Source organism: Melitaea cinxia, chromosome 6 (genome assembly GCF_905220565.1).
Source record: "Melitaea cinxia chromosome 6, ilMelCinx1.1, whole genome shotgun sequence".
In the NCBI taxonomy this organism is placed as follows: domain Eukaryota; kingdom Metazoa; phylum Arthropoda; class Insecta; order Lepidoptera; family Nymphalidae; genus Melitaea; species Melitaea cinxia.
In genome coordinates, this window is record NC_059399.1 from 18,165,179 (window position 1) to 18,184,715 (window position 19,537).

General features: G+C 31.9%; 1 protein-coding gene across 1 annotated transcript; it reads left to right on the top strand.

Annotated features, from left to right (window-relative positions):
• Positions 1–15,151: 15,151 nt before the first annotated feature.
• Positions 15,152–15,993, top strand: LOC123654701. The gene has a single exon (XM_045590589.1). The coding sequence runs from the start codon at positions 15,378–15,380 to the stop codon at positions 15,915–15,917; it is 540 nt and encodes a 179-aa protein (XP_045446545.1). The 5' UTR covers positions 15,152–15,377; the 3' UTR covers positions 15,918–15,993.
• The last annotated feature ends 3,544 nt before the right edge of the window (positions 15,994–19,537 follow it).

Genomic DNA, 19,537 nt, shown 5'->3' on the forward strand with positions numbered 1-19,537 from the left:
TCTGATCATCATACTTACCACGGAAACACAACACTTCTTGAAAGCAGTATGGCTCTGATCTTCTGTAAGGTCGAGGTACTTACCCAGTCCGGCAGCTCCATATTTTGAGCAGGATATGTTCCACCTCAATTCATACATTTAAGGACTTTTCATAGGAATTCATGCGAAGAAATATTTAATCTGTCAACGCAGAGCGCTCCTATTGCCTCTATCTACTTTACTCGAGGAACACGATTTCACAGAGCATTATTATTCGGCTGCAACCTTCTGACAGCTCCTTATCCTGTCTCGTTGCTCCTGATTTAAATATATCCAACTTGCTCGTACAACCCATTTGAGTGACTTGATATGTTGGCAAACTAATGTCATAAATTTTTTCGAAACACACAATTTCTACTACCGAACACAAGGTACGCTGTTAACTTTATTCACTTTGAACATTAGTCAAGTCGTTTATTATAAATTTTTACAGTATTTAAATGAACACTAATCAACCAATATCATGTATATATATAATTACTGAGTGCAATTATTTCAATACAAATACAAAGAGAGTAAGTACACACCGATAATGATTCCTGCATCCACCGCGTTAACAATTCCCAACACGAGCGTCGAATCAATATAATTGCCATCAATATGATAATCACTGTTTAGCCCCGTTACTTTAACTCTAATATCGATTATTCATGAAAATTCATCATCCATTGACGTTTCTCCACTAACAGTAAGTATCAACTCGGTTTTAAATCAGTAATGTATACTGTGCAATGTATTGCTCTCGTTTCGTGTTCTTGTTTGTTTTGTTCAATCGGTAATTGCGTTAAGTGATTACTATTATTCGTATATTAACATAACTCGCATATAAACGGCCTTTTTAAAATTTTTATATGATTCATTAGAAGTTCTTATTTCATTTTAAATTGTTTTAATGGACAGCATTTTATATCGTTTAATGTCGATGTAATCAGCGTAAATTTTAATTTGTACCAAATTTAGTTAATTTTTTTAAGAATTAAATATTAAAATTTCTAAATACGAAGGTTTAAAATTTTTTGGTTTATTTAAATGTCATATTGATAATTAAACATTAAAGTCAACTATAATCCTACCATTTAACTTTTAAATTAGCTATTACCAATTTTAATTATTATAATAATAAAAAAAGATGTTGTATAAATTTTTTACACTCAATAAAAACATTTTAAGGGGAATTTAAACATAAAAAAATCGTATAAATTATTAAGTGTGATCGTAACTCTCCATTCATTACGAGTTTTAAGAATAAATTAAAGTAACAATTAGTGGATTATTATATATTCCGCTTTGAACGCGGTAATTATGATGTATATCTAACTAAACACCGAGATTACTCACACGAGAATAACTCAATATAAACAAAAATTATTTACTCGAGATTTTTTAATTTTTTTTAATTTCACTTTAATTTAACGCTTTGCATAATTTTGATGCTCGCGAGCAAAGTGGACTAACCATAAAAAATATAAATAAATAAATATGAAAAGTTTTGCTTCTTCCTGATTAGTTTATTTATTTATAACTAACTAGGTCGGCAAATAAGTGTATGGCTCACCAGATGGTAAGCGATTACCGTAACTTATAGACGCTTGCAACACCGGAAGCATCGCAAGCACGTCGCTAACCCTATTCCCAATTCCCCCCAGGAGCTCTGGTCACCTTTCTCACCAACAGAAACACAACACTGCTTGAAATATTATTTAGCTCTGATCTTCTGTAAGGTCGAGGTTGGTTCATACTTTGAGCAGGAAATTTCCTGCTGTGCCCTACCTCTGTTAGTTGTTTAATGTTTTTTATTTATTTATATTATATAAAATATTCAATTTTAATATTAGAGTCTAATAAGTAACATTTTATAAAAATATCGAAAAAGAACATTTTGTGTATACTGCACTTTTCGCTAGATCTTCAATTATTATATGTAAACCTAATTTTCCTTTTTCATCATTGCAGCGTATTGCAGTCCACTGTTGAACATAGGCCTCGGTAAGTTCATGCCAAAAATGGCGCGAACTCAGGCGGGTTGGTGACCGCAGGGCTAGCTTTGTCGCACCGAAGACTCTGCTGCTGCTGAATTTGCTTTTTTGCTTGTTAAATATTATTTTCTCTGCAATACTAGACAATTCTACAGTTTTATTCAAGACACGGTAATGTTTTTGATTTTAGGAAGGCTCGAAGTTCTAGTCTGTACTTTTTAAGACATAAGAAACGTTAACAGTGTACCTGACTTCGAATCTTGTTAGACATTTAATTAATATTTTGTATTTAATTTATAATTAGCAATGATTTTCATTAGGAAGAGATATCTTCAAGTAAACCTATGAAACATGTAGAGTCGTTTATCACGACGAAATCAGTCTTATGTTTAAGGTGACATGAGTTAATATTGTTTGTTTATGTTTTGAGTAAATTTCGTTAATTGAGGAAAAAAACGGATGCGTGAGCGTCAGCGAGCATTGGGGTCGAAGATACACATCGTAAAAGCAGTTCCCATTCACTGACCAGTCACAGCCTCCTTTTAAACAGTGAATTTTAGTAAGTCACATGAGTTTTACCATTGTTAAGTTACTAGTTTGCTTGGGGTAGGGCAAAGCAGGAGATATCTCGCTAAAAATTTGGAGAAGCCTGACGATAGAAGTCCTTCAACCATAGAAAAAATTGTAGCTAAGTAATATGGTTACCAAGTCTCAAGCACCTCTGTTAAGTGAACTAGTCGAGTACCTAGAAGGGTTGAAAACGCGATTATAATGTGCATGGTATCTATTACTATTATTTTTACAGTCCTCGCGATAGTGCTGACGGTACGATGGTGATACCGTAGCTTATAGACGCTACCAACATCAGAACCATTGCGAACGCGTTGCCGAAGTCCAGACACTTCCCAGGAATTCTATAGGAATATTACTAAATATGTGGTATATTACTATTCGATTGCTTATTTTGTTCACTCTACTGTACATTTAGTACTCCTTCATTGTACAAGTTCGCTTCAGCCTGTAATATCCCACTACTGGGCACAGGCCTCTTTCCCCATGTAGGAGAAGGATCAGAACTTATCCACCACGCTGCTTCAATGCAGGTTGGCGGATGTATTCTCTACTATGAGTAACGATCGCTATCAGGTGTACATGATAACAACCGGGACCGACGGCTTAACGTGCTCTCCGAGGCACGGTTGGGAGACCCACAAGGACTTCACAAAATACAGAAACCACCGAAAACACCTGTATGGACAATACAAATGTTTTTCATATGCGGGAATCGAACCCGCAACCGCCAACGCAACAGGCACAATCCGTGGCTGTGACCGTTGCGCCAACGTAGCGTCACTAACGTATGAGTTACTGATCGCAATTAACAAAGAAACACATAAATAACTAAAATCCAGAATGGTACATAGGCTATAGAATGAAAAGTATCTCATTCCGATGTACTCGAGTTATTAGAAGCTACGTGAGTAAAACCGCTAAGTGCGATTTATTGAATACAGGACAGTCAATCTGCAATGAGTTTATTTTACAGACGTGTTAAGTGATGTCGTAGTGTCGGAGACAATTATCGTTTTGTAATTTATCGTAATCATCAATTAGACGTCAATCACTCGCAAAAGAATCATAATTACTGACGATTAGCGCCTTCTTTGTTCGTTATGGAGATGTGTGAGTTTGCTTTTTATACGATATTTAAAAGTGTAGTGTAAGCTTAATAGTTTAGCTATTGTCTATGTTATTTTTTTAATAAACTAATTGAAGAATTTTTCAATGTTGCCCTCATAAAATATAAAATTATATTATAATTATTATTATACATGGATTATAACTACATCGAGATTTTTTCATCGCCAAAATATGATAATGTGATTAAAAACACCAAAATAATAGATAAAAGAAGGTTCTCTTTACGCTGGAAACAACGATTTTATATCATTTATATAATTTAACCATACAAAACTTACGACGGATTACAATTTTTTTTTTAAATAAATATTTCGTGACGACAATTTTGTTTTAATTTTCAAATTTCCTCATACATTACACATACATACACGTACTTGATGATTAACGATCACATTTGCGTCAGTAAATAGCATATGTACCAGACTAAATACATAACCGATTGTGTGTCCAAATAGAGGTGTCCTTTGTATCACATGCCAGGAGTTGGCCAGTGACGTCACTGTCAGGATGCATGAGGTCATTCACCGTTGATTGATGGATGGTACGTGAGTCTGAACGCCATAGTTTCCTTGGCTGTGTCGACGCTCCGTCGCCTTTGACGACTATTGATGGCCGTGTCGAAAAGGATTTGTATTTGTTATACGTATTCTTAAATAAGATTGTCATTTTGAACATAATTCGCTTGACTTGTTTGAACAAGATGTGCTCATTATTATAGAAGACTAAAATATGTATGGCGTGAGGACGGCCGCTTACATGGGCCCTCGAGTAATTTTTATCCTTTTTTTGTAAGCGATTACAGTCTATACAAATAGATGCCTGCAACGCCAGAAGCATCGTAAGTGAGTTGCCGACCCTACCCTCGATCCTTGCTAGGAACTCTGGTCAATGTGACTCATCACAGAACCACAGCACTGCTCGAGAGCAGAATAATCTTCTATAAGGTTAAGGTTCTTTCTAGTTCCGTACATTTATAGTAATGAATTGTGCCACCTATTGAAACTGTACTTGAGATGTGCGTCAATCCTGGTGGGGGGGCTTTGAGTATTTTTAATTGGAAGCTGTTCTGTTCTGTACATAATTTAAGTATTTTTATCTTACTTACTCTTAAATAATAACCAGTAATGTTGAAAGATTAAGAACCTTAGGTCTCATAGCATTGGCAAATGGCATGTGATTATGTAGTATGTGACTAGTTTTTTCTCTTTGTTCAAACAAAACTTTAAAATCTTTTAATGGTAATGAACATATTTTTTCTGTATTGTGATAACATCTGTTGGCATTGAGATAACAATATTATTATAGATACATTGATATATCTTAGAGGTAAAATGTGATATGTGGTGAGTGATGTATTTCTGTTGTAATTTCTGTTTCTATATCTGGGAAACTATTATTAGCTTATGTTTCTATGTAAATTGTGTATTTGCGAAAGTATTTTAGCTATTATTCCTCCTTAAAATTAAATAAATAAAACAAAAATAAATAAAATAAGTATCCAGTCTATAGCATCTGACTACTGGGCATAGGCCTCTTTCCCCATGTAGGAGAAGGATCAGAGCTTAATCCACCACGCTGCTCCAATGCGGGTTCTCTACTATGAGTAATTGTAGTATTAGGTATTTATAACAACCCACAAGGACAGAGATCATAACCGGCTAAAATATTTGTACACATAAATATTCATCCCGAGCGGAAATCGAACCCGCTAACATTGGTGTTTTAGGTGACTACTCGCACCACTACACCAAAGCGGTTGATGTTTTTTTTTTCATTCCACCCTGTTGTTACCCTATTTTCAGACCGATTCCATAAGGTCTCTCTAAAAAAGTTCTTTTTTTGAATGGATTTAATGTCACATTTGATGTGTCACATTATTTTGAAATATAAATACAAAACCAAAAAAAAAAAACAAAAAAAAAATAATAAGTTTTTGTGTAAACAATGCAATAAAATATAAATATGCAAAATATATTTTATATATAACTAAAATAATATTACGATTAGCTATTTTTACCTCTTTGATAATAATTTGAATAATAATTTAAAGCAAATAAACAATTTAAATTATTATTAAAACTGATTTGATATGTTATGATAATTTTTATTAAGTAATTTTACTTCGATACTACACTACCAAACATTATTTTTATTAAAAATAACTACTTTAACATTTAATGAATTATTTTATTTATTCGCTGTTTATTTGTATTTATCGAAAAAAAAAGTGTGTTTACGTGCGTAACGTAAGAACTTACACTTCATTGGCTAGCTAACTTCACGTTGCTAACGTCTTCATTCACTAAGCTAACTTGAGGTTGTCGGTTTTTTATGAATATACTCTGTTTCCCTAACGTGTCAAAAGAATTTTAACTTCAAAAATGTGCAGTCGGCTGTTACTTATAGCACAAGCAATAACTTGCTTACATTAGGAACAGACGACCATGTATGTTATAGATAAAAAAAACTGTTCTAATACCATATAAACGTGAACAAAAGTTTAACATAAACTAATGTTCGTCTTTGTACATATTTCTTTGTTTATCAAATTTTTTATTATTTTTCCCATAGGTATGGGAGTAAACTATCATTATAAGTTACAAGTCACCGAAATTCTTTTTGCCATATATGCTTTTTTTTTTATATCACTAGGTCGGCAAACAAGCGTACGGCTCACCTGATGGTAAGAGATTACCGTAGCTTATAGACGCCTGCAACACCAGAAGCATCGCAAGCGCGTTGCCGACCCAATCCCCAATCCCCCAGGAGCTCTGGTCACCTTACTCACCAACAGGAACACAATACTGCTTGAAAACAGTATTATTTTGCTGTGATCTTCTGTAAGGTCGAGGTACTACCCCAGTCGGGCTGCTCCATATTTTGAGCAGGAAATTCCTGCTGTGCCCTACCTCAGTTGATCTCAGTCCTCTCTTTTCGTTCATATATCTATTTTTTTTAAAGCAGCTCCGACGCACGACTGGAGTTTACTCATTCAGATCGACTGTCCAAATAGGCACAAAAAAGGCTTACTAGTCTATGATAAAGATTAATATCATATCAAATGGTAAATAAAGAAATCAAACAGCGCCATCTATCGGAACTTAATAAGGTTCCGATAGATGGCGCTCAAAAACGTAACGAGGTCATTAGTTTCATAGATTTTACTCCTCATTTTTTCATACCGGGGCCTTATATGAAAATCGATTCTTAATGATAAAACTCTAATAAGCTCGAAAAATTAATCGATTATTATTTTTTTTTCATTCGATTTTTTTTTATATAAATTAAATCCGTTACTCTATAAGGAGCGTGTACACATCAACGCAATATCGCGTTGAACTCGAACTAACAATCGAACGAGATAAAAAATAGAATCGATGAAACGAAACGAGAATCGCTACGTATTTTAACGGCCATATTAGGTAGTTGTTATGTCGAAAGTAGATTCACGCAACTTCGGTAAAAACCTGTCGCCACCGCTCCGTGACGGCAGTCTTTCTCTTCGATAACATAACCTCGCTCGATTACCATGGTTAAATAGCGATAATTGTGATAATTGTAATATACAACTGAGGTGGGGCACAGAAGGGCATATCCTGCTCAAAATCTGGTGCAGCCTGACTGGAGAAATACTCGACCTTACAGAAGATCACAGCTAAATAATACAGTTTTGAGACAGCGCTGTGTTCCTGTGGTGAGTAAGGTGACCAAAGCTCCAAAGGTGTTGAAGGTGGGGTCGGAAACTCGCTTGCGATGCTTCTGGTGTTGCAGTCTAGGCTATGGCAATCGCTTACCAACAGATGAGCTGTACGATTATTTGCAGAGCTAGTTGTAGAAATAATTATGGAATAAAATCCCTCGGTTAATAACATCTTGTGTTCTAGAAATTATACCATTACATTATACACAAAGTGAATTGGTAGATGGCTAGTTTCACACTAAAACTTCAAGCATAACAATCAAAATCCCGTGTGTCCAGAAACACATACAACATAAACACACACACACTCAGACCACAGCGGGCACAATTGGCTGTCAGGCAATTGTTTTGACAATTCCACAGTAATTATTATAGAATCCAAGTCAATAATTTCGGGTTTTTTATTACTTAATTGGATGTCATTATGAAAAAAAAAAAATTTTTTTTGATAATATTGTCAGTAATGAGTGTATGTGGCCTATGCCCAGCAGTGAGATGTTACAGGCTGAATTCGTCATGAGTGTTAAAACTTTCTCACTGGTTATTTTCCCTGTTAGAGTTCTACATTTCAAACCGACAATAAAATATTTATCATATTAAAGGTCAAAAATAATTTTAACAGTCTATTTAATAAATTCTTGAACTTCATTTTCCATAACTGAATTCGAAGAATTTCAATTTGAAATATTTTAGAAAATGTTTTTTGTTCACAATTAACGCAAACAAATTCTCGAATACGGCACTTTTAAATTAATAAAAATATTTAGTACATTTTTTTCTTGTTTCGAATGCCTCTAAGTTACCGAAAATTGCATTTTTTTTCCTCTGTACCAGCGGAGCGTGCATGAAATATGCCGCTATTTAGGTAATTTGATCTTATCAACGAATTTTTAATAATTAACAGAACTTCATACCGCGAGCGTGTGATGAAATTAATGTGAAAGAATTTAGAAATAAATTCTTAATAAAAACAACTCATAATATATCATAAATCTATGAATGAAATAAGCAATTCCAAAATATTATAATATAGTTGATTCATTCATTTTGTACAAAAAAAAAGTCGATGAATGTCCATAGTTCCATACATGTTAATTGCCTTATGTTTGAATTTTTAAATTATTAATGACGTAAAAAAAATCTTACATAATTTGCAACATTTTTGTGTGTAATTCTTAAAATATTTGTATAATAGATTCAAATGTTAAAATAACGTGTATGATATATGTATAGATGAACATTTTATGTATGGAAATGTTTCTTTTTAACCGACTTCCAAAAAAGGAGGAGGTTCTCAATTCGACTGTATTTTTTTTTTTTTTATGTATGTTACATCAGAACTTTTGCACGGGTAGACCGATTTCGACAAATTTTGTTTTAATCGAAAGGTGGTGTGTGCCAATTGGTCCCATTTAAATTTATTTGAGATCTAACAATTACTTTTTGAGTTATATCTAATAATGCGTTTTTACTTGACGCCTTTTTCGTCGACCTACGTTGTATTATACCGCATAACTTTTTACTGGATGTACCGATTTTGATAATTCTTTTTTTGTTGGAAAGGAGATATCCCTAGTTTGGTACCATGATAAGGAAACCAGAAGCTGATGATGGAATCCCAGAGACATCGAGGGAAACTCTAGAAAATTCGCAAAAACATTTTACTGGGTGTACCGATTTTGATAATTTTTAATTTAATCAAAAGCTGATGTTTATCATGTGGTTACATATAAATTTTATCGAGATCTGATAACTACTTTTTGAGTAATCTTTGATAACGCGTAGTTACTTGACTATTTTTTCGTCGAGCTACGTTGTATTACTCTTCGATGTAATTGAAGTCGGTTTTTTTTCGTTTGCGAGCAAACACAATTATTATGTGTAACGACTATGTAATACGAATCGTAGCTCGGTAGTTTAACATGACTTTCTTCGCCTTTTTTTCACTTGTATTTTTTTAATTTTTGTTTTTTTTTTGGATTGGGGTTTCAAGCCTAAAACAACATGCTGACTGATTTATGTCTTAATAAGTATTTAATCTAAAGACACAGTGAAACTTTAAATTTATTAATAACTTTGTTCCCAGAGAAATAAATTTCATAACTCTGTCAAAGAAAAAATAATATAACAATAAAATAAGGTAAATTTATTGACACAAGACTCTACCAAAAACAAAAAGTTAGTTTTTAGAAAAAAATATAATAAAAGTATATAATAAGACAAAATAAATCTAAGAACTTATAGCTATTATTTACAGAGATTACACCTGGTTTTTATTGCAGTGATGCCAGGTTAATTAGTACGATGTAAGACCTCCTACACACTGAGAGTCGTACTATTTTTGTTATACATTTTCTACAGACAACGACCTCTGCAATAAATACATAGACAATCTCTATAGGTATAAAATAGTTCTTTGTAATGTGCATATCTGTGTGTAGATGTGTGTGAGTATGTGTGCCATGTATATCCTTTGACATCGTCAGGGATCCCTTGTCATATGTGACGTTAAATCGATTTATCGTAGTTATTCAGAGCTTTATAAGAAAAATATTGCTAATTGTTTTATTATGAAAGCCGTTTTTAATACTGTTTATAGGTAGTATATTTAATATATTTGAGTATGTATTAAAAAAACGAAAAAAATTATTGGCGTTGTATCCCATAGACATGTCGCCTTAATAGCAATTTACCAATTAAACATAACTAAACTTAAATATAAAATTTTTAAATATTGATTTTAAAATACGTTAAAATACATCAAATTAAATCATATTTTTATTATTATTATATTTCTAACTTTAGCTAATCTTTTATTAGTTTATTTAAACAAAATAAATAATTATAAATAATTAAATAATTTTAACTTTACGTATATAAATCAAAATAACAAGAAGCATTAAGATTAAAGTACATTAAATACAAATTTAAAATTATACAAATTTATTATAATTTTATATTTTTATCTTTTGAATTTTTGATCGTGTGTGTAATTGATGTATGTATGAATCATACATTAAATTATGATTTAGATGATTATAGAATAGATTGTTAAGACCTGCTTCTACTTTTTGGTTCACATTCATATTTACACATAGATCGATTTCATAAATATAGTGGAATTCGATAATAAAAAAGAATAAAATATCAAAAACTTATCTATTAGATATCGTCAACCGTCAAATAGCGTTATCTGTAATTGATGAAATAGGGTAAGTCGTGTCGTGTGCAGTGGTCGAGTGTCATTACGGTAGTCAGCGAAGCGTTATTGTTGCAGTCATTTTAACTTTTAACTAGTGGTCATCGCCTCCCGTTAACTAATTTACTAATAAATGGTACTGTTAAATGTTATGTTATGTTATGCCGAAATCGCATGATATGTCAGCGGCGTTTCTTGATATCGTTAAAGTTTGCGAGTTTGATAAGAGTACATACAATAATTAAAATGGTTTTTGAAATATATTCGATTTTTTTTTTATACATTATTAATAACAGTCGTTAATTTAGATAATTGAAATAATCCTTGTTATTATTTTGATATTCGTCACATTCTGTATTGTAGTCTGTATTGTAGATAATTATAATAATAATAATATACAATGGAGATTAACTAATCTACTATACTATTTCGAAAGATATATAAAGATATATTTGCGTAAATGTAAATACAACTATATAATTATGTTCAAAATAGAAATTTAAAGTTTAATATTTTACGCGACTATTATTTATATTTATTACAACGCGATGGCATACGTTTGTATTGTCTACACAAACGTTTGCGTTTGTGCTTGCGTCTGCGTTTGGAGGCAGTTGAGCTTGAGGTATCTATTTATTTTATTTTATTTACATAACAGTAATACTTTACTTAACTAGATTTTTTATCATTGATTGAAAATAAGCGCTGTGGTCACAAAAACTGGCTGATGGTTCCATGGTTATTCTCAGCACATGATAAATATTCGTTGTAAGTCATTGTAATGGCGTTTGTATTTGTGTGTTTTTTCGAAAGGGACTCCACAAGGAATAATAATATAAAGGATATAATCTTTTACAAGACCTCTATAAATAATAATAAAAAAACGAATCTTAAAACACATTAATGACGAGTATTATTAATAATGTGATTTTTTTTATATAAATGGCGATTAAAACTATCGAAATTCACTCAGTCAAAGGTCATCGGACATCGCGAAATGTTAGAGAGAGAGTTCTCCTCACTATCATCAATTATTTCATTTCAAATTATACCTAGGGTTGCCGATTTTATGAAGAAAATGTTGATTTATTTTGTATCGCATCAAGAACTCTATAATGACTTTTAAAATTAATAATAATATTATAATATTATATATAATAATATATATGTAATAATATATATATAATATAATAATATTATATTGAGTGAAGTTTCTGACATAGTAAAGAAACAGTGTGTGGTTTTTTGATAGGGAAATCGGTTTTGGTTAGGTATTGAATTGGTACTGGTAGGTACAATTTCTTGTTATGGAACCCATTTCATGAAAACAAATTGTACCTATGAGTACCTATATGTATTACAAGTACTTCAATAAATTAAATTAACAAACGTTCAGAATTTTATCATAAATAAAGTATGTCGTGAATAAAGGGGGACTGCCATCTTTCTAGGTGGCAGCCCTAAGTGATACTGAAGATTTCATTAAATTATTATGTAACGAATTTACGTAAGAGACGCAGATAGTATGGATTTTGTATTATAATAAATTTTTTAATTATACACGCTTTCGTTGTTGTTTATGACTATTATTTAATACATACACGTAGTATAATATCGAGCGAATTTGAAAGTTTTTAATGATGATTTTATTGAAAAATTACTTAACTTATATCAAGATATACACACAGTAATACATATTAAAAAAATGCCTATACAGTTGTGAATAATTTCATTTGCTTCTTATTTGATTTCCTAGCTTAGCAAATTAAAAAAAATTAATGACTTATTCGTGAGATTTAAATAAAAATAAAATATTAACTTTAATAACAATTAAATTAAGTCATAAATAAAAACAATAAATAAATAAAAAATCTTTAAAAGTGCTCTTGTAGCCTACGTAAATAAAATAATTTTAATTTAATTTAGATTGAACGTGTTTTTTATATATTTTTACATTCGAACGTAAATTATATAAATAAATAAAAAAAAACGTTCAAAACGCATAAATCACACCAGCCTACGATCGTAAAAATATATTCCAAATGTTTAATTGACGACTTTCTCTCGCGACCGATTTGTAGATAATTAAGACGAGGAATTTTATAATTCTAAACTTTCGATCTAAAAGCACTTCGTGACGACATGATGTCACGTTTTTGTAACGATTTTTATTTTAATGTTTTTTTTTTTTCGAAAAAAGAATTACGTATATTTATTTGCTAAAAATCTTTGATTTTAATTTTTTTTTTAATTTTGTTCGATAATGTCTCAACAAACCGATATTTCACGACACTGTATTATGTATGATTATTATTTATGTATGACACTTTTACTCATTAAAATAGAATTACATTTGTCAAAAAATATAAATTGCGTTACCTTTTATCATTTGATAAAAACTTTATGAATAATAATTTTAATTCTAATTTCTTTTGTAAAATTATTTAAACTCCTTAGTGTTTGTATTATTATTTTTATTTCTTTTAATTGCTTTTTTATTTAAATTTAAAATGTAATATAATTTAAATTTTTATTTAATAATATTTTAATTTTAAGAGTTAATTTCATATATAATAATTAAAATATATACTGTAGTTAAACTTACAAAACGTAATTCTGTTTCTCTTTCTATCTTCACTAACTTAAATCTCTCAACTTCAATTCGGGTCGCGCGATTACACTTTTCGTAACGCTCTCGTCACGCATTCACTAGTTTACTCTCCAAGTCATTCTTAAAAAATTACAGCTAAAACCATTTGTAAAAAAAATTAATGTTATGTGCATTTCTTTACCTACTGTTTAGGCTGTCACTAATAAGAAGATTTTATTATACATATTTTAAGTTAAAGTTTTATTGTATAAAGTTGCAACACAGTAAATTAGTTTTTTACAACTGGTATCACCGTTCCTGCCCAGGCGTCACTTTACTTGCAAGAGAGAATCGAAGCCATCAAAATGGAGGTCGAAATAATCTAGCAGTAATCATTTAATCAATTATTCATATTCATTATTCATGTAAGCGCAAACAAATTTTTGGCGACCGTGTTGATTACGAATCTGCAAGATGAACGATTAGAAAATTAAAATCAACAAGAATTACCTATGAAATTTTACATCGCAATAATCATAATCAAGATTCAAAATTCAAGATATACTATAACTACTACTTAGAACCAAAGGCCTGATCCTGAGACAGCAATCCATTCATTCATTTAATCAGAAGAACAATCATACTCGAAAAAATGATCGGAAGGGGCGGCTACGGCGTGACCTTAGCTTGGTGCGCAGAACCCATCGTGGACCACGCAGCTTACTAAGATAAGTGCCCTAAATTCCCTAAAATCCTTTTTTCTATCCATTACATCATCCTATAACCAATTCCAGCTTCACTTGTGCAAATTAAATACAGAAATTGCAAGTATTAACATGTACGAAACACGTGTTTTATCTACCTACATTCATTTTGTTAAAAGTTATATTACGTATTAATTTCATTAAAAACAGTTAAGAATCAACATTTTTAGACGTAAAATATTAATTATTTAATAAAACCATAGTAAAACTAACAAAGAATTATTCAATAAAGTAAATTTAATCTTTAAGTTGCAGTAAAAAGTTACTTATTATAACAATATATGAACAGTATTATATTTTTGTTATTTTTAAATACGAGTTATACGAATTAATGTAAAAACCAGAGTGTGAATGGCCACAATTAATTAAAAATTCAGATTCTATTTTACCCGAGATAAAATCACATACAGCTACAATAAATTCAATGGATCCAGTCATAAATATAGAAAATTACTCTAAGCTTAATAAATTAAAACGCATAGTTGCATATGTAAAGCGATTTCTTTATAACATAAAAAATCCTAAAAATAAAACAGTCAGTAAACTTACAATTGAAGAATTGAATGATTCATTTTATTATTTATGTATAACAGCTCAAAAACAACTATTTCCACAAGAATATCACTCGCTAACTAAAAACAAATTTATAAATTCTAAGTCAACCATTTTATCTTTGTCTCCATTTATTGATGCAAACGGTTTAATTAGAGTCGGTGGTCGTATAGATGCTTCTAATTTAAGCTATGATAGAAAACACCCGATACTTTTACATGCCTCTCATCATCTTACTAAGCTCATTTTTGAAGATTGTCATTTACGAAATTTACACGCAGGCCCACAACTACTGCTCGCTTCTGTACGGGATCAGATATGGCCTATCAATGGTCGACGCTTAGCTAGAAGCACAGTTCAAAAGTGCATCACATGCAGACGGCTGCGAGGTAAAACTCTAAGTCCATTCATGGGAACTTTGCCATCACAACGTGTTACAGTCGATTTTCCGTTTCGTACTGTAGGCATCGACTTCGCGGGTCCATTCATGATACTAAATAGACGGGGCCGCGGAGCTCGGCTTGTAAAATGTTATTTGTGTCTATTCATTTGCCTTCGCTACAAATGCATACATTTGGAAGCCGTCAGCGATTTAACCAAAGACGCATTCATAATGACTTTACGCCGTTTTATTGCTAGGCGTGGTAAGCCGCTGGAAATATTTTGTGACAATGGTCGCAATTTTGTAGGAGCAGCTAAAGAAATTGCTATTTTTTTAAAATCCTATTCTGATTCAGTGTTAGATTTTGCGATTGGAGAGGAAATAAAATTCAAATTCTCACCATCTTATGCTCCTCATTTCGGCGGTGTCTGGGAGGCCGGCGTAAAATCAGCTAAATACCATGTTAAACGTGTTATGGGTAACACCCACTTAACTTTCGAAGAGATAAGCACACTATTTGCACAGGTGGAAGGTATCCTTAACAGTCGCCCGTTGTGTCCTTTATCCTCTAGTCCTAACGATTTTCTTCCCCTTTCTCCAGGGCACTTTCTTATTGGACGACCAATCACTGCATTACCTGCACCTGAGCTAGTGGAACAGAAGACGACCGCACTCCAACGATATGCTCGTCTTGAACAAATAAGACAACATTTCTGGCAGCGCTGGCACAAAGAATACATCTCGGAACTGCAACAACGTTCCAAGTGGCGAACAAAGCATGGACCAGTTTTGAAGATTGGAGATTTGGTCCTACTTCAAGAGGAAAACTTGCCTCCCTTATGCTGGCGTCTTGGACGAGTTGCTCGTCTCTACCATGGACCTGATGGTGTGGCACGAGTGGCTGATGTTAACACAACCAGGGGCTGCCTTAGAAGACCCCTCACCCGCATCTGCCCACTTTTGGACGACGAATCTGTTGAAAGGAAATCTTTCAACGCGGGGGAGGATGTTTAGGCTGTCACTAATAAGAAGATTTTATTATACATATTTTAAGTTAAAGTTTTATTGTATAAAGTTGCAACACAGTAAATTAGTTTTTTACAACTGGTATCACCGTTCCTGCCCAGGCGTCACTTTACTTGCAAGAGAGAATCGAAGCCATCAAAATGGAGGTCGAAATAATCTAGCAGTAATCATTTAATCAATTATTCATATTCATTATTCATGTAAGCGCAAACACCTACATAAAAGTTAAGCCTATTATTATATAAATATGTCAATGGTTCTCGTTTGAAGAACCGACGAGTAATACAATAATTACCTGCTTAGAGTTTGTTAGTGAACTTTCAAATTATAAAATTACAGTTCTAAGCGTTATCTTAATAACAGTTTTTTTAACGTGTAACGCTTACTGGGGCGTCACTTGCAGGCACCGAAACACTTATAGTAACTCATGTGTGTTAACAATAGAATATAATTTAAAGTATAATAATTGTGTTGGCTCGTAATACAACGTTGGAAAAATAGTCAAGTAAATACGCGTTATCAAAGATTACTCAAAAAGTAGTCATCAGGTGTCGATTAAGTTTAAATACAACCACATGACACGCTTCACCTTTGACTAAAACAAAAATCATCGAAATCAGTCAATCCGTCAGAAGTTCTAAGGTAGATAAAAAAATACAGTCGAATTCAGAACATCTTCCTTTTTTGGAAGTAGATTAAAAATAGAACTTTTGCCCATGACGTCGTTCGTAATTTTTTTTCATATCCTTTATCCTATTTAACAAATAAAATAAAGGTTTCATGATATTTTTGTATGTATTGAACATACAAAAATAACATGAAACCTTTTTCGATTTCAATCAAAAACTACCATAATATATTTCAATCGATTTTGTATCATATTAAAATGTTTGGAACATGACTGTTCCATTCCATAAACATACCTATTGTTCAGTGTAAGACAGATATGCTTGACTTAGTAACATTTAATTATTATTAAATGTTGACGGTATATTATTTCTGAATTCGGTACCTAGTAACTTCATTTTTACCTACGCCTACTTGAATAAAAGTTAATGAGTAAATTTTTATATTAATTTAGAGAAGTACATTATTAATAAACGAATTTGAAAAACGAATGTGCTTTAGACCATATGATTGAAGTAAAGCTTTCTATATTCCCTAACTAATATCTTCCTCTCAACTTTCGTTCACCTCGCCCAATCACACTTTTCGTAACGCTCTCGTCACGCATTCACCAGCTTACTCCCCAAGACAAGCGTGCGTAAAGTAGTTTTACTTCAAAAATAGTAAAGCAAAGCCACAGAACTCAGCTAGTACATTCAAATAATACTTAGTACTTGAAGCCTTAATTTGCCTTACATGAACTCTTTTATACCGTGGACATTTTATGACAAGCTTTTGTGCCTGACACCAGTGTAGCATGACCTACCCCGCCTCTAATAACGCTAACCGTTACAATCACACGAGGGGTAGGTGGGAAGGTGTCGAGGGGTCAACACGTGGTTCATGTACACAATGCGGAGTGAGACAATGATATCAATGAATATGCATGGTTGCAATTTCGTCTGAACCATCTTGTAATGACGGTGACGAAAGTAACGCCTCGCTGAATCATCTTATGTGGGGCGTGCATTCTGTACTGTAATAAATAAGGGTCGATCACAAATTTTTTATTTAAATGGGTACTTGAAAATTTAAAGAACCTGCGATCTTTCACTCGAAACCTATTCAAACATTTCAATATTATATTGTATACACTATTTGTTATGACCAATAATATAATATGTTCATTTCCATCAATTTTGATACATCAATTTTGTTTTAATTTATATTCCTATAAATATTTTTAAATCTATTACATTTTACAAATAAAAATTATCATTATCATTTGTCATGGGACACCAGGTAGGAACGAAGTTCCTTCGGATAGTATAGAAGCAACACAAATTGAAAAAAAATGATGAGTTTTATATATATTTTCTATATAGTTCTTGATTCTTTTTTTTAATTTTGTTGATTGGTTTTTAATTAAGTACATACAAGTATTTAGGAAATTTAGTATTTTAGAAAATAACAAATACCGTAAAATAAAATAAATCAAACAAAATAATAATAATACCTAATAATAATTCAAACTAATATGTGAAATAAAAAAACATGTGTCTTTATTTATTTTTGTGGACAGTATAAAATTACATAAATAATTTTTAAAAAAGTTTACTAGTAATATTTTAGTTCTACAAACGTCATATTATACAGTCGTGTGACTGATATTACGTCACTTCCGTTATATATTTTTCTTACGGTTTTAGTATCACATTTTTCTCAGTTCGGTCGCCCAGCCAAATGTCAAACCTGCCGTAAGGAACTTCGTTCCAATTATAAATTTTTACATTTGAGGGTAGTCTGAAAAAAATACAAGTACTAAATTAAGTATTTCCTAAGCAATTACAATAAAATGAACCAAACGCCTTTTACGGTATAATGAGCGATGGTCGCACGCATATCTATTTGGTGACATAACTGCGCGCACTCATCATCGCCTGCGGCTAGCGATTAACATTTCATATTATACGATGATCGCGTTATTATTGCTAATTTATTGTAAAATTATTTAATTTAATATAACTAAATTTGTAAGAGTATTTATTGCAGTCAATTATTTTGTATTTTATTGACTAGTTTTTACATGGATATGGAATATAATTATGTTATTGTAGAAGTTTTTGTTTATGGCGTTGCAATTACATGGCTATATTATTTTTAACCGACTTCCAAAAAAGGAGGAGGTTCTCAATTCGACTGTATTTTTTTTTTTTTTTTTTTATGTATGTTACATCAGAACTTTTGACCGGGTAGACCGATTTCGACAAATTTTGTTTTAATCGAAAGGTGGTGTGTGCCAATTGGTCCCATTTAAATTTATTTGAGATCTAACAACTACTTTTCGAGTTATATCTAATAATGCGTTTTTACTTGACGCTTTTTTCGTCGACCTACGTTGTATTATACCGCATAACTTTCTACTGGATGTACCGATTTTGATAATTCTTATTTTGTTGGAAAGGGGATATCCCTAGTTTGGTACCGTGATAAGGAAACCAGGATCTGATGATGGGATCCCAGAGAAATCGAGGGAAACTCTCGAAAATCCGTAATAACTTTTTACTGGGTGTACCGATTTTGATAATTTTTAATTTAATCGAAAGCTGATGTTTATCATGTGGTCACATATAAATTTTATCGAGATCTGATAACTACTTTTTGAGTAATCTTTGATAACGCGTAGTTGCTTGACTATTTTTTCGTCGATCTACGTTGTATTACTTGTCGATGTAATTGAAGTCGGTTTTTTTTTCGTTTGCGAGCAAACACAATTATTTGTTTATTGTATGTTATGTTATGTGTAAATAGCTTTTCTATAAATATTATATTAAATTATTTTGATAGGCATAACTTTTTTGTTTCCTCCGACGTCTCCTACATGGTAAAGGAAGTCTATGTGGGCTGTTCATGTAGAATAAATAAATTAAAGAAATCAATATAAAACAATTTCAAATGTGTCAAATTGTAAATATGGTTTTATGAGTACTAGTCGCCGCTCA

Excerpts from the sequence above, each read along its gene's own strand:
- LOC123654701 (XM_045590589.1), top strand. The coding sequence starts at position 15,378 with ATGGGTAACACCCACTTAACTTTCGAAGAGATAAGCACACTATTTGCA.